General features: G+C 36.3%; 1 protein-coding gene across 1 annotated transcript in view; it reads left to right on the top strand.

Annotated features, from left to right (window-relative positions):
* The window catches only part of SEMA3D (semaphorin 3D), a 202,616-nt gene that overhangs the window by 161,273 nt on the left and 24,579 nt on the right, over positions 1-16,764 (top strand). The window contains exons 10-12 of the mRNA XM_070424159.1: positions 869-938; positions 3,787-3,931; positions 15,105-15,327. Of these exons, the coding sequence (XP_070280260.1) occupies positions 869-938; positions 3,787-3,931; positions 15,105-15,327 (438 nt within the window). The remainder of the gene's footprint in view (positions 1-868; positions 939-3,786; positions 3,932-15,104; positions 15,328-16,764) is intronic.

The following is a 16,764-nucleotide window of genomic DNA, read 5'->3' as shown; positions in this document are numbered from 1 at the left end:
TCCCTCCAACTTGTTAATAAAAATAATAACTTTTTTCTAAAAGGGGGGGGGGGGGGAGGAGGAACATCTGTAATACTTTCAACAATAAAGGTAATTTAAAAAAATAAATAATAATAATAATACTCAGAGAAGCATTAGACAGCTTCTTTCATTCTCCTTCTTTACTCTTCTCAACGCTAATATAAGAAGGAACTTTTTCAGTTTTATATAAATTTAATATTATTAGCTTTTATCTTCTTGAATTTGTGTTTGTTGGCAATATTAAAAAGGTTGCATCACTGATGATTTTGCTAGGATTGTATTTTATGGTATTAAAGTATATATTCAGTATTCATGGATGATCTCCAATGTTGACTATAAGCATGCTCACATCTTAAATAATATTTTAAAATATTTTTTATACATACTTTAGTATCAATGTTGCACAAGTAATTACACAAGCAATACCACACAATTAATTTTTGCAACTATTTTCATACATTTACCAAATAGGTAAATCAGTCACTAATAAGTTGACATAATTACAGGACAACACTTTTTACAGTGGTGGATAGAAATAGCCTATGTTTTTAATTTCTATGTCAAATCACATACTAATTGGAAATAGCAATGGAGATTATCAAGCAAACCATTCCATTTATAGGTGGTGGAAGTAACACCTAAGAGGTGAAATTCTGATTCCACGTCACATAGCTAGTAAGAAAGCCAGTCTTTTACCCTTACTTTCTCGTGTAGTAATGTAATGACTTTCACTGTTACCTTCATTTTACATACTGTTTAGAGTTTCAGAAATGTTGTATTATTAAAAGCAAACATGTTAACTCAAAAACTAAAAATATAGTGAATCATTATTTTTTCCCACTAATAGAAGACATATACTTACTCCCCACAAGAGATGAAAGAAACCCTGTAGTATATGGAGTCTTTACCACAACCAGGTAAGTTAAGAAAATGCTTGTAATTCTTCTAGATAATTGTTATGTATAAGTAAGAAAATACAGTTATATGTTTTGTCCCTTCCTTTCGTGTGAAAAAATACACATTTTTTCCTTTTCCTTTTCACCTCATGTTTCCTATAAATCTTTTAATGTCAATACATACAGTGTTTCTCTGTTCTTCTTACCCCAGTAGAGTGTCCTCTGTGTCATTTGTCACAGTTTATTTCAACAGTCTCCTGTACATAGATAGTTCTGTTGTTTCCAGTCCTTTGCTAGTATGCATAATGCCTCAGTGACTAAACTTGTGCATATGCCAATTCCTCTGTGAGCAGGTATATCTGTGAGCTAAATGCTCAGACTAAAATGACGTGGTACAAAGACATATGCATATACTAATCATAATAAACATACCAAGTTGTGTGACATAGAGGTAGTGATACTAAAGAACTGCATGTCTCAGTTTTGTGGCTAAGCTCTAAACAGGAGATGGGGCACCCTTGACATTTAAAATGTCATCACATGCTATCTTATATGCACCTCCTCATTACCCTAGGAAGATGGGAGTTTGGCTGCCATTATCACCATACCATCACTGCTCTACTAATATAGGCAAAGGAAGTTTGTATACTTGCCATAAAAGAGGAGCCAATTAGTAGTAAAAATGGGACTAGAACTAAAGGTCATTTCCTAATTGTTATCCTGTATTATTTCCTTCTTTATGCATACTACTGTCTGGTACTTGTCATTGAATCTTGTGACTTCCTTAAAAGTTTCCCTTGCACCCATGAAGCTTTCTTAAAGACTATATGGACACTACTTTATTTTATTGAGTATTAATTGTATTTAATTCAGTAACTTACATTGGGCCATGTTCAAACTATACCATATATTACTGTTTACAGTATATTCTTTGAAATACTTTGCATTTTTTCCACAGCTCCACTATTAATCTTTATCCATATCTATTGATATTATTATTGGAGAAATTGGCAGTATTGCTATGGGTATTAGAAAAATGGTCTTACTGCCTCCTTCTGATTAAATTATTAAGATATTTTGCAGGCAAATTATAATTTCATTTCTGTGGCATTATCCTCACTTACATATACATTATACCTTATGTATAAACTAAAATGTACTATTGGTTCAGAATATACCATAAAACATACTTGTTGGTTCATTATAAGATAGAGCATGTGAACATTTAAATGTAAGAATAAAGAAGATATCCTAAGAAGCTACTGTTTTCTGTTCCATTTTCCTGCTAATTTATGTCTGAACTACAAGGTGCAAGAAGAGCAAGTGCCTGTAGTTACTCAAGTTAAGTATCTCAGTCCTAGGCTCTTGGCATCTCTTCATTCACAGAACTGCCTTTGAAGTCGTTGTGTGTTCCACACACAAGGCATAGATATGTGCCAGGGTGGTGTAGCCCCAAGATAGTTCTCTTTTCCTCCTACCAAGGTTCTGCCCACCCAGAGTTAAATGCAAAGTTAAAAGGTAGCTCTTTGTTCTTGGTGCACTTTATTATCTTATTTTTAATGCCACCCTGAAGACTGTGGTCATATTGAGATGCAAGTCACAGCCTTCTTCCAATGAGAAGATGTAATTAATCTGCAACAATAGCAATGGCATTAAGCATGATGCATCATCCCTTTAAAGTATCATAGGCTAGTCATGTGATTTTTATGGGAACATCTCTCTTCTTAGCAGCTAGTTTTTTCCCAGATGCCTGTTTACTGTCAGCTCCCAATGTTTCCCATTAACGTCATTCCAAGAATATTAATGAGTGAATTCTTCCTGCTCAGAGAATCCTTAGCTCATTTTTGTAGCACTGAGATGATATGTCTCTTCGATCATAAAGGGTGAGCTTGTATTTTAGAACAGCAATCATTGAAAGTTTTAGACTCAGAGAAAATGTACTTTATTTTCCAGAAATAAATCAAAAACAGAACATCTGATGGCCGTGTTAACAGTTTTCATCATTAGTTGGCAAAACTGTGTCAAATTTCCATGGAGCTTTTCTGCCTCTTAATTATATGTGCTCCAACTCTGTGTAATTAAGTTTAATTTTAAGCATCAGATAAGATTCACATGTAAACTCAAATACAAGAAGGAGCAAAAAAGATTGTTTCAACATTTTTTTAAATTCTTTATTGTTTAAAGTATTACATATGAATCCTTTTCCCCCATTGACCTCTTCCCGCTTGTTCCTGCTCCCCCCACCCCCTCAGCACATGCCCTCACTCCCCCTACTCACTGTGTCCACCATGGAAAACAGTATGGAGTTTCCTCAAAAAATTAAAAATGGATCTCCCATTTGACCCAGTTTCAACATATTTAAATTAATTAAACATTAAATAGCCAGTATTTATGGTCGGTCATTCACTCAACTTAAGAAAACAGACACATCATTATTAACTACATGTCTAGATTATTCCTTTTTTTTAAATAAAAAAGTAAATAATGCACCTTTTCATTTTAAATTCTTTAGAGGGCATTATGCTGAAATAACCTCAAATAAAATTTAAGAGCATGTGGATAAATATAATACTCTTTTCTACATGTTTCTTTCTATCCTTCAGTTTTTCTAGGAAATTCTTATTTATGCATTGTTGGTTTAGATGTCACCTACTCCCTGAAAACTTACCAGACAGCCCAGTATTGGGTACCTATCTGTGTGCTGCTTAGATTACTGCAATGACCCATGATATGACTATTAATACACTTTATTCAGGCTATAAACTCCTTGAGATCATACCTACATTTTGTCTGCAGTACCTCTCATATTTGTGCTCAATGAGTGTCCAATGAAGGAAACTGTGGATTGAATCATGTTGCTTTCTTTCAGCTCCATCTTCAAAGGCTCTGCTGTTTGTGTGTATAGCATGGCTGACATAAGAGCGGTTTTTAATGGCCCATATGCTCATAAGGAAAGCGCAGACCACCGCTGGGTGCAGTATGATGGAAGAATTCCTTATCCCCGACCTGGCACTGTATGTATTCAACTTAATAATGAAGTACCTTTCTTACGCCCATATTCTCTTTTTAAATATGTTGTAATAAACTATATCCTTCACCACAGCAATAAGTGCTGTGTTGTTTTTTAAAAAATGAGTATTATTTATTTACGTGATGTTTTAACATCTCCATCCTTTACTGGAATTTAACATTTTTCTTCTGAGTAAGAATTTTGAGTAATATAGGAAACAATGGACTCTATCTTAAAGTGCAGACTATGCTGAGAATGTAGTACTTATATAGTACTTACATAGTACTTACAGTACTTACACAGACTCAATGAGTCTGCAGAATCATCAAAATGATTTAGTATCTAGAATGACAAATATTCTAAATTAGTAGGAAATGCCAAATAAGTATTTATTCCCCAGCTAAAGCACTATATGTAGCTAGAGTCCCCATTTAAACAACTACATCAATTAAAAACGTTCATTCAAATTATCTCCTTTTTTGTTATGTATTGATCTTTTTTTATTTATTTATTTTTTTAATGCTGCTCCTTGGAATAATATGCATAGGTTAGATAGGAAAGGGCCTAGAGAATCCTGGGTACAAAGTTCCATTCAAATACTATAAATTGTGTTTAAAACATAGATGAAACAAGAAATGTGTTTTAGACTTTATGCATCTGTCTAAAAAACCATTGCAGCCCTGACCAGTTTGGCTCAGTGGATAGAGCGTCGGCCTGCAGACTCAAGGGTCCCAGGTTCGATTCCAGGCAAGGGCATGTACCTTGGTTGCGGGCACATCCCCAGTGGGGGGTGTGCAGGAGGCAGCTCATCGATGTTTCTCTCTCATCGATGTTTCTAACTCTCTATCCCTCTCCCTTCCTCTCTGTAAAAAGTCAATAAAATATATTAAAAAAAAATTAAAAAACCATTGTAGTTTAAAATCAGTACAGTGGGTCCTTGACTTAGGAGTGTCCCGACTAATGAGTTTTTTGAGATACCAGCTGTCTCTGAGCAGATTTTTTGCATTGAGTTGACAGAGTAATTTGAGTTAACGAGCTCCTTAAGGAGCTCCTTAACGAGCTCCGTCTCAGAATGAATTAAACTCGTAAGTCAAGGCCCCCACTGTATGTGCATTATAAATGGAAGGCTTCTGTTTTACTGTTGATGTGATTAAAACAGTTTGTTATTTAAATATTTAAGGATTGGTTATTGAACCAATATTATATTGTTCTAATTCAATATATATTGAATATTCAATATTATATTGAACTAATATAAATAAAAATGCCTTTTTTTCCCATGTAGGATTTAGTATGAATATTCCTACCAAGAGATCTAAAATCATCATCAAAATCTCTGAGAAAAATTGTTGACCTAACCTGTCTAATTCTATGAAATTTTGCTTTTTCATATGTTCATTCCTAACGGGGAAACAGCTGGTAGCCAGGCTTTCTGAATTTTCTTTTCATCTTCCTGTTATGTAACCTAATCAAATCTGGGAAACACACTTTACAACCATGTCTATTTCCCCTTCATAATCCTTCAATATAAATATGTTGCAGGGATGTTTCTGGACTGATTACTAGGTAATCAAAACTTTTGTAGAAACAACTTTTCTTTTGCAAATAACATTATATTCATGGTTTCCTTTATTTTCTTTGTATATCAAAGCTGTACTTGCTGGTTTTATTTTTATATGTAACAGTAACACAGGGCATTAGCACTCTTCTAAAGTTTTACAAATCTTAATTTTCATAATGAGTCTATGAAGTAAGTGCTATTATCATTAATGCTAATTTACAGATGAGGAGTCTCAGACACAAACAGGTGCAGTGTCCTGCCCAAGGTCACAAAGCTAGTGAGTGGTGCAGCTGAGATATAAACCCAGAGACTCAGGAGGCAGAGCCCGAGATCTTAGTCCTGTACTAAGATACTAGATGAGAAACTTTTGATGTTAAAATATATTTATTTTCCCTTTCTGTGGAAGATCTTTTACTGAATAAATACACATTTAGGGTGTCCCAAAAAAATGTATACGCATACTTTGAATACTTATAAAGGCAGTGTTTATTAAGATGCATTCTATTTTCAAAACTGAGCTGTTAAAATGTGTATACATTTTTGGGACACCCTGTATATATCCTCCTATATAATAAAAGGCTAATATGCAAATAGACCAAAAGGCAGAACAACCTGAACAACCAAACAACCGGTCGCTATGGTGTGCACTGGCCACCAGGGGGCGTTCACAGAAATGGCAGGTGTCGGCTGCTGCAGGATGGTGGAGCTGGTGAGCGGGGGCACCAGACCAAGGTGGGGTGCCAGTTGCTGCCATCGGGGCGAGCCTCTGCTGGTTACTATAAATTCTTTGATCCTGCTCGCCACGGTCCTGCACGGCGCTCACACCTGCTGCCAGTGCCAGCCCCGCTGTACCTGCTGTCAGTGCCTGGTGCCAGTCCTGATTGCTTGGTACCATCAGCAGGTACAAGCGGCAGCTGCTGGCCCTGATCACCCCTAATGGCTTCTCCACCTCCCCCTGCTCCTAAGGGGCGATTGGAGCAGCAGCTGCCGCTCGGACCCGCTGACTGCACTGGGCCCCGCTCACACCTGCTGCTGGCCCTGATCACCCCAATCATTCCACACCTTCAGTGGGTGTGAGTGGGGCGGTGCCATCAGTGTGTGGGAGTGGCAGTGGTGGGAGCAGGGCTGCCGGCAGACAGGGGACTGTGGCGACTGTGGCTGGAGGGGCCGGGCTTGGGCACGGAGGATGGGCTGAGATCTACCTGTGTGCCTACTGCAGCCTTGCAGCCCACAGCTCCTTTCAAGGTGCACAAATTTGTGCACTGGGCCCCTAGTAATATATAATGAATATGTTATATGTATTGGGGGAGGTAAGGAAGAGGATTAAAATTCAGAGAGCTCTGGCTGGGAAAGTTTTATCATACTAGGATTCTAGGGTTAAGTATCATAGACTATCACATTCTGTGCTATTTCTACCTGAGTTTGTTTTAAATAAAAGACTATGACCATTCAGGCCATTTGAAAAAGCATTTTTAATTATATGGATGTTACAAGAAAACGAATTTGAGACTGAAACCATTTACATTAATTACAGAAAATTATTTGCATACCTATATACAGCAGTTGATTCTTTTGATATTAAGAAATTGAAATGACCATCCCAATGACATTAGGCTCTGTTTATAGTGTGGGCTGGAGTTGCTGCAGAGGTGGGTCATGGTCACCACTTCCCTGCTCCTGCCTGAAAGAGCGATGAATGCCACAGGAGGCATAAAGACCCCTCATATGCCATGTCACTCCCCTCCTCCGACACAGCCACTTCCCTGAAATATGAATATGTGACCCCCACACACATAGTGAAACATACACGTCAGTGAGGAGGGTTTTCATTGATGAGAAAAGAAGCACCACATGATGGGACACAGGTTGAGAACTCAAAACATAAACTGTTCTCACTAGATCATTTTTGTTTAAGTAGAACTATGAATCTTTTTATTTTCTACAAATCTCCAGATCAAAAAACTTAGTCAAAAACTATAATTAAACATGATCCAGACACAGTGATAAGTACCTTTACAACAACATGATGTAGATATTTTATGGATAAGAAGAAGCTCATAGTCTCATAGTTTATGAAGCAATGAGACTGTGATTCAACTTAGATCTATGGAACTTCAAATCAAATGCTGTTATCTCCATGCCATTCCACCTTCAAAATGATAAAGGCAAACAACCAAACAAAACCGTGCATTGTTTCTCCAGGGAGAAATGGTCTGTTCTCTGCACAAATAATCATGAAGTTTTGAAGCCATTTTTTGCAATTGTCATTCCTTTTATATATTCCTATTGCACTTGTAATTAGGGGAACATATTATACTTTAATAAAAATATTGCTGAATAATATGCTTTCTATGAAATGTCAGAATCTTTCCTGAAAACCACTTTCTGCTCAAGCTAAAAATTTTAAATAGATTATTACAAACCACCTTTGCTTTTACATTTTCTGCATCCATTTTGCTGCCAAAGTTGAGTTGTAGCTTGTTCTCCCAGGAGTGACTTCTGTTGACATTACCACTCGGGTAAATAAACACTACAATTTTCAGGGTGCCATAGCTACTTTATTTTTTTTTTCTGACATAACTATGTAGTTCCTGTGACAAGGCAAACCTAAACTCCTAGCCTTGCAATGATAACACTACCCTACAGTGTTAATTAAATAGCCTGGAAACACACCGATGCACAGGATGTATTTACAGAATTCCTTCGCTTCAAGGGATTCTTCTGCCCTCTGGTGTCCAAATGGCATGTCTGAAAAAACTATATTTTGTTCTGATGGACTTTGTAAAGCATTAATGTGCTGGGAGTCTTGAACATGAGAAGCTCCAAGTGACATGAAATAGGGAATTATGTGCCATACAATGAATAACACAGGTCAGATGTGGAAATCAAACTGAGATCATGACAAAAATAACAGGATGCTAGATAATGCATTATTTGGGGAAGATTTTTAAAGACAGATTTCTTTTTTTTGATATTTTATTTATTATAAAAGATACACTCTGTAATTTAATTCTGTTTTGGTAAGGAATTTTTAGGATTTATTCATAAATGCAAAGTATTTATTGTTTATTTAAAAGTGAGTTTCAGTTCTTAAACCAGTCTCTTACTGAAAAGGTGAGCAGAAAGTAGTTAAAATTTTGAGGTTGTGGTAAGAACATTTAATGTGAGATCTAGCGTCTTAACAGATTTTGAAGTGCACAACACAGTATTGTTATCTATAGGCACAGTAGATCTCTATAACTTATTCATCTTACATAACTGAAATGTTATGTCCATTGATTAATAAGTTTCCATTTTGTTCCCTTTCCTGATCCTGGGGAGGAAAAAATCACAACTCTATTCTTTGCTTCCATGAGTTTGACTACTTTAGGTAACTTATATGGGTGGGATCATGCAATATTTGTCATTTTGTGACTTACTTATTGAACTTAGCATAGTGTCCCAGTTCATCTCTGCTATCATATATTGCAGGATCTTCCTTTTTACGGCTGAATATGTATAAATCTATCACATTGTGTGTGTTTTTATCTAGTCATACATCAGTGGACATTTAGGCTGTTTCCGCATTCAGTATGAAGGTTCCTCAAAAACTTAGGAATAATATTATATGATCCAGCCACCCACTTCTGGGTATTTTTATTCAAAACAATTGAAATCAGGATCTTGAAGAGAGATCAGCACTCCCTTATTCCTCGCCACACTATTCACAATAGCCAAAATGTAGAAAGTACTTGTTTTGGATGTTCAAATATTAAAGAAATATATGTTTCATTACTTATGAATTATTGTGCCAGTTTTTGACAATGTATAAAACTCTAATTCTGTAAAAATGACAAATTTGATCCCCCCCAAATAGTTAATACTTTTACTGTTAAACTTTATTTTTAAAGATCAAATACACATGAATTTCCTAACTGAGGCTCCATTTTTGCTAGGGAGCAAAGTGAGACAGCTATAAGTACTATCTTTTAATTTTGCAACTTGATTTAATTGATTTTACTTTGTGTACATTGGTGAATGATAACACATTGTAATTGTCACTACTAATTTAAACCCAGAAAAACTTTGTCTTTTTAGTAAGAAAAGAAGAAAATAATATCAAAATATCCTGTAAAACACTTGAGTAAGAATTGTTAAATCTCAAACAGCCCCTGTATAAACATTTCCCCTCTCCAAATCTATTTTAGGAATGCGGATATCTAGAAAAATTAAAAATACTTTTTTATACTCATATTTGCATAATCAATTAGCTATTTCATTTAACTGACCCACTTCAAAAACAATCTTAAGTGACTTTTTTCAGCTGCCACCTAATTAAAAGAATGAAATATTTCCCTCTGTGTAACATTTCACATCTTCACTAAACAGGAAGTACAATTCTTCACATGGGTTTTTCTCTGGAGAAAATCAAAGGTAAAGGAGAAACACTCTACTCCCTTTACAGTAGGGCCCTATTGTCCCTCTGCTGTGAGATAAAATCTTCCAAACTCAAGATGTGGATGTAGATATGTATAATAGTCCTATTTTCCACCACAGGATTAGACTTTCTAACACTGTAAAGACATTGAAAAATCACAAAGTTTTTTGATTCCAGGTCCACTGGAAAGTTCATCATACCAAATATGCTACTATGGACCAACTCTGGGCGCTGGCATATCCACCTGTTCCAGAAAGGCATTCTTTTTTACTTTAACATGTTGATTCATCGTGGCCTTAACTGAATCCAGTTTATGACTTTTTCTTCAACAAAGCAAATCCTGGAGGGATTGCATCACAGAATAATGATATCTAATGTTGATAACTCAATCTGTCTAGCAGACTGGATATCAGTAATGGTGCTTAACCTACAACTAGAATGATTGCTGAGGAATTCCAAACCTACCCTGGAAATGGCTGGGGTTGACATGACCATGGAATCCACAAGTCCCAGAACTCTCTGGGTGCTCAGTTTTCTCTCCTGAACCTCCTAAAATATTTGGCTTTTGCACAAAGACATGTTCTTAGAGACCTGGTGATTCTGAGAATTTTAAGTCTTCATTAAATCCCCTAAATTAGATCTGAGTTGTAGACTGGCCCCATGAAATAAGGGTTTTCTTGATTATATTCTAGCTAAGAGATGTTTGAAGGTTGACTTGCAAATATAGGTGTCCCTGACTAAAGAAAAAAAATACGTAATTTTAAAAAAGTTTCCTAAACTTTCTTTCGACTTGTGGGGTGGTACACTGTGATGATTTTACCAACAGGGACTGAAAAATATGGAAAAATTTTCTCACAGTGTCTCATGCTATCTTTTCATTTATGCACCTGAGGGATATAGCTAACATTTTGTAGTTTGCTTTGCTCTGCTTTGTTTTAAGTAAAACTTTCCCAATTAATGTAAAATCTTTGGAGAACTGCAGGGAAGTCTCATTTTATACATCCCTGGCTCCTAGATGCCTCTCTTTCATACAAACATTCACAGTTTCATTTTCTTCTCAACATTTGTTCACTGCATGGCCTTCCACTTAATGACAAACTTCTACTTTGTCATCACTTTTCTAAATTACTGAGGATATCTTTAATTCTAATCCTCTTAGGTTTTTGCTTCTAGAAGGGGAATCAGAGGCAGGACTAGAATCTGGGCCTCCTGATCCCAAGTTCTTAACATTGGTTACATTGAAGAGGACATAAGACAAAACATCACTTTCATTTCCCTTAGCTGTGTATATAGGCTGTGTTTCTTGGAAATGATGAGATGCAATTAATTTTAACTTTCTTTTCCATAGAGCCAACATTCAGTTGTGCAATGAGGGTCTCTAGACTACTTACTGTGTTCAACAATGTTTTCCTTTTTCTGGTGTCGCAATTCCTCTAAAGGAAAGGGAACCTTAAAAAAGAGAGAGAGAGTGCTAGCTGGTTTGGCTCAGTGGATAGAGCATCGGCCTGTGGACTGAAGGATCCCTGGTTTGATTCTGGTCAAGGGCACATGCTTGGGTTACAGGCTCAATCCTCAGTAGGGGGGTTGCAGGAGGCAGCCGATCAATGATCCTTTCTCATCATTGATTTTTCTATCGCTCTCTCTCCCGCTCCCTTCCTCTCTTAAATCAATAAAAATATGAGAGAGAGAGAGAGAGAGAGAGAGATAAATTTCCTTTTTTATTTGTACCCCTGGCCTTTCTGTCTCTGATATTGACTATAGGGTCTTTCCTGTCCATAGTTGTTAAAAACTGACTCTTAGATGAATAAGCTGGAAATAGGATGGTCTCTATTAAATCTGCATTTTTTTTTTTACTTTATAAATAAAAATCAGATTCTTTTCTTGCATTGTAGTTTATTTTTCCCAGTTTGCTAAAAATGAAAGCCTGGTTTAGTTTTTTCCTTGTGCCAATTCTTCCCTCACGTTAGTCATTCCTCTGACTTGTTTAAAAGGAAACTGCAACCTGCAGAGAATAGCCTGAAGCATTAGGGGAAGAAAACTTGTAACAGCTGTCTGGTGCCTGGCCAAGGGGCAAAGTTCCCTCATTGGATAAAAACCATTTTTCTCCTCTTATCCATTGCTTCCCACTGCACGACTAAAGGCCCTCTACAAACACACAGATCTGCCAAGCATAACATGATCACACCTAGCCAGCTGTGGCCGCCAGCCATGAGAGATAGGCCCTGAACCATGGCCTGTGGCTGTTGGGTTTACCCTTTCATCTCACGGTTTGTCTAGGCAGGTCTCTCTTTCTCTTCTACTCTTTTGCCGGTATTATTCCAGCAAGATAATGACATTCTAAACTTTGGTAAATTGCTCTTTTCGTTTTACACAGATAAGCTCCTTGATTTATTTTGTACAGTCATAGGAGCTAAATTAGCGGAAGTCAGGCCAATGATAGAAAGCTGGCGGCAGAAATAAATGGACCTCTACAGTATCTTCAGATGGACCATGTTAATGCGTAGAATTTAAAAGTATATATACACACGGAGAAAAATCTACTTGATTTTTAATACCTGGAATGTAAAGCTGCAATAAGAAAACTTTATAGCAGTGGTTCTCAACCTTCCTAATGCTGCGACCCTTTAATACAGTTCCTCATATTGTAGTGACCCCCAACCATAAAATTATTTCATTGCTACTTCATAACTGTAATTTTGCTACTGTTATGAATCATAATGTAAATATCTGATATGCAGGATGTATTTTCATTGTTACAAATTGAACATAATTAAAGCATAGTGATTAATCACAAAAACAATATGTAATTATATATGTGTTTTCCGATGGTCTTAGGCGACCCCTGCGAAAGGGTCGTTCGACCCCCAAAGGGGTCGCGACTCACACGGGTTGAGAACCACTGCTTTATAGGGTTTTCTAAAGGAAAGTAGTTGAATATGCTCATTTTCTTTAGACGGACCATTTTCCTACATTTCTCTTTTTTTCTGTATGGAGTTTCTCTTTCCTATTTCACTCTTATCTGCATCATTTGGTTGGCATCTCAAGCTATTTTTAGATCTGTGTGCTACACAGCTATATGATATCAAAGGAGAAATTCCTCTGGTTTTTAATGTGCTATAATAACAGTCTTTGGTTCAAATGGTACTATCTTAAACCTCAGGGAGCAACTCTACCAAATCACTTTCATTTGTAAAAGCACAGCGGAGACCTGGACCTGAGAGAGCGCACATAGCAACCTGGACGAAAACGATCTTATGCAAACACTGGCAGCATGCCATGAGGAAAAGCTGCCATAAAAAAAAACAAAAAACACGCATTTTCAAAGATCATTTTATAGTGGTCAATAGAAACCAGGTTTCCCTTCTTTTCTTCTTTTTTCTAGATTTTATTACACTAAAACCTTTTTGTCAGTGGTGAGCAACGAGGAAAAATGTCATATTTGTTTCATCGCTAAATGTTCATATCTTCATCCCTCTCTACTTTTTCATATTAAAAACTTGAATTATTTGAAAATGTGATACCAAAAACTGTGGCATCAATATCATCGTATTATTTCTTTTGGAATTTTGGCTGCTGCATAACTACAGCAGCAAAGTCCAGAGAGATTTTTTTTTCTAAAGTTGGAGGGCTGTTTCAAAAATATGCAGGCAAAATTTTGCTTTTGCTTTGATTTTAATGATAGACCAACCAGATTGTACCACAGGCATTGTAAGCTATAAGCCCAGTATAAATTGCCTTTAACTGAGCCTCAAACAGGCAGCCTCTAATTGGGCAAGAGCTTTGAATCACTTGAGCTCCATATCCATTCTGAGTTGCAGCTTAATCTATTTAATATGGAGTTCCTTCCATTATAGAGTTGACATTGCATTTGGCTGAAGGCTACGTGCTAGAAGCAGTGACTGCAGACACAAACTTAGATCTTTAGACCAACATACAGTTAAGACCAAATGACTAAGTAATAACCAAATGACTCATATTCTAGGATATTTCTAATCTCTTTGGTACAGAATAGATATCAAGAAAACATAAGTTTATTAAGACAAGTTGTACAAGTTTTTTTTGTTTGTTTTTGTGTGTGTGTGAAAGATAAAGATATTTTCAAGTTAATTTTAAAAATCATTAACAGATTTATTTTTGTATAGCTTTGTGATATTTTTCTAATTTAGTGAGCCATTGGTATAATATTGGGCCAGGGTCATATATTGTGACTGTAAAGCTATCTCAGTATCTTTAGTTCCCTGAGGATGACCCTGTTGATGCTTTGACTAAGCAGTATGCTATATTTTGGGCTTTCGACGGGATTCTAATTAATGCCTAGTACAAATGGTTCAGTTCAGTGGAAGTTATTCCCAATGTCAAAAAACTAAAATATGGAAAAAGCAGCACATTCTTAAAAACTTTCCTCAATGTCACTCATTTTCTTCTCTATGCCTGTGTCATGTAGCCAAAGTTTTCCATTCCAAAAGAATGCATTAGCTCAGGAAGAATTTAAATGTGGTAACAGAATTATTCTGCAGTAACTTACTAAATCATAATATAGTGAAATAATAAAATGAATTTAGAAAATAGGAGTGGAGATATGTACAGAACTTAAAAAGTAATTATAAAGTAATTACTCATGTTCTTTGGATAAAGATAGCAAATCATTGAATTTCTGCTGGTAGGAATGTCTCACTTTTCCACCAGGGGGCAGGATATGCTAACTATTGAATTTGTGGACACTAAAAGGCACTCAGGCAATTTTAGACAGAAGTGAGAAAGTTCCACAGATCCTTTGGGGAAGAGCTGTTGAGTTTTCACACGTTATAGTTATGGTTTGAATTTAAAAATGAAATCTTAAATTAATTAAAAAGAAATGGAAAATAATGGCTTTCATAGTCCCATGTTTGCTGATTACTTTCTTAAAAATTATTTGACTCAAATTTCATGTATTTTTACAAGAAATAAAAATTTTTATAGGAACAAAGCTTGCTGTGGAAACTTTAGAAAATACAGATAAATGGGTATAACATAATATTTTTGCGAGAGAAGGTTGGATTTAGATATATCTGAGGTAAACCTCATTTATTTCTAAGTACAAGTGATTCTGCATTGATCCCGTTCACCATTCCTTTAATATTTTCAGTGATAAGCCTTTGTATTAGAACAAAGTAGAAATTTCTCAGGTGCATGAGCAATACTCCCCTCATTTTTTTTCAGTGTCCGAGCAAAACTTATGACCCACTGATCAAATCCACCCGAGATTTTCCGGATGACGTCATCAGTTTCATCAAGCGGCACCCTGTGATGTATAAGTCAGTCTATCCAGTTGCGGGAGGACCAACATTCAAGCGAATCAATGTGGATTACAAACTGACGCAGATTGTGGTGGATCATGTGGTGGCAGAAGATGGCCAGTATGATGTAATGTTTCTTGGAACAGGTACCCTAGAACAAGATTATGCTTTCTTTCCAAGGCATTTTTCATTATTACACAAACAAAACAAAACTTCAAAATTATTTATTGATCAAAACCAAAATGAGTACTTATTAGTTAATATCTAGTCAGTAATTTTTTGTTGTGTTCAAATGCCTCAGTCTTCATTTATAGGAAGATTATCACTTACCCCTCTGCACACCCACCCCTACCTCTTTTCTCATTAGTTCTTCTCTTCGGTTTTAAGGACCTAGGGAGTTTGGAGATTACCTTGCTGGGGAATTCTGAAGATCAAGGTAGATGCATCTCTTTCCAGGTTGTCACTCATTAGTTGGTATTTCTTAAAATTGCATAACACGCCTAGCTGGTTTGGCCAGTGGATAGAGCATCAGCCTGCGAACTGAAGGGTCCTAGGTTTGATTCCGGTCAGGGGCTGCAGGCTCGACCCCCAGTAGGGGTGTGCAGGAGGCAGCTGATCAATGATTCTTTCTCATCATTGATGTTTCTATCTCTTTCTCCCTCTCCCTTCTATCTGAAATAGATAAAAATTGCATAACACGTGCTTTTAATTGAGAATCATAAATGTCTTCCAGCCTCCTTTAGTATTTATTTGAGATTTTAAAATATATTTGTATATTAGCACTGCAATGTGCCTGCTGTAGAGTAGGTTCTCAGTTTCTATTTGTTGAATGACTATGGACTAAAATTAAACAAGCAGGACAAAGCAGTGTTTCTTTATCTTCAAACATCACATTTGCTTTTCCCTACTGAGATATTTGATAAGCCCTACCCCAAAGGATCCTTTCACCCAGTTTTGAGAATCAGTGACTTAAGATGAGTTAAGATGGCTTTTCAAAATAGTTAAGCATTGCTTTGTAAAGTTCTTTAAGTAGAAACTTCTTGAAGATATTTTTTCTTATCCTTGAATTTTGTGGATTATGTATCATTTTCATTATTGAACCTGTTTTATGTATTTATTATTTTTTCTGCCAACTCAGTAATTATAAAATGAAAAAAAATATTTTTTTTCCAGAAAGAGAACTATTGCTGATTTAGCATGTCTCAGAAATAAAAATACGATCACCCTGGCCAGTGTGTCTCAGTTGGTTGGGCATTGTCTCCTGTACCAGGAGGTTGCTGGTTTGATTCCCAGTCAGGGACACATGCCCAGGGTTGCAGGCTCCATCCCCAGTAGGGGGCATGTAGGAGGCAGCCCTTCAATGTTGCCCTCTCACAAAAAAATAAACTATTTTTCCAAAAAAAGTGTTATCTCATAGTGTCATATGAATTCTAATGGCAGTAAATAAAACATACACTGAGTGACCAGATTATTATGACCACCCATCAGTACTTCATTGACACTTCCAAAAATACTGAATATTGAAAACTTCCTAAGCAAATACTCTCAAGGTTTTATTATTATTTGCATAACTAATTCACTTC

This window comes from Myotis yumanensis, unplaced genomic scaffold, assembly GCF_028538775.1.
Source record: "Myotis yumanensis isolate MYYU_CA2020_CCGP unplaced genomic scaffold, mMyoYum1.0.hap1 SCAF_9, whole genome shotgun sequence".
NCBI classification, from domain to species: Eukaryota; Metazoa; Chordata; class Mammalia; order Chiroptera; family Vespertilionidae; genus Myotis; species Myotis yumanensis.
The sequence above is the reverse complement of the archived record's forward strand: the minus strand, read 5'-3'. Positions and strand labels throughout refer to the sequence as shown.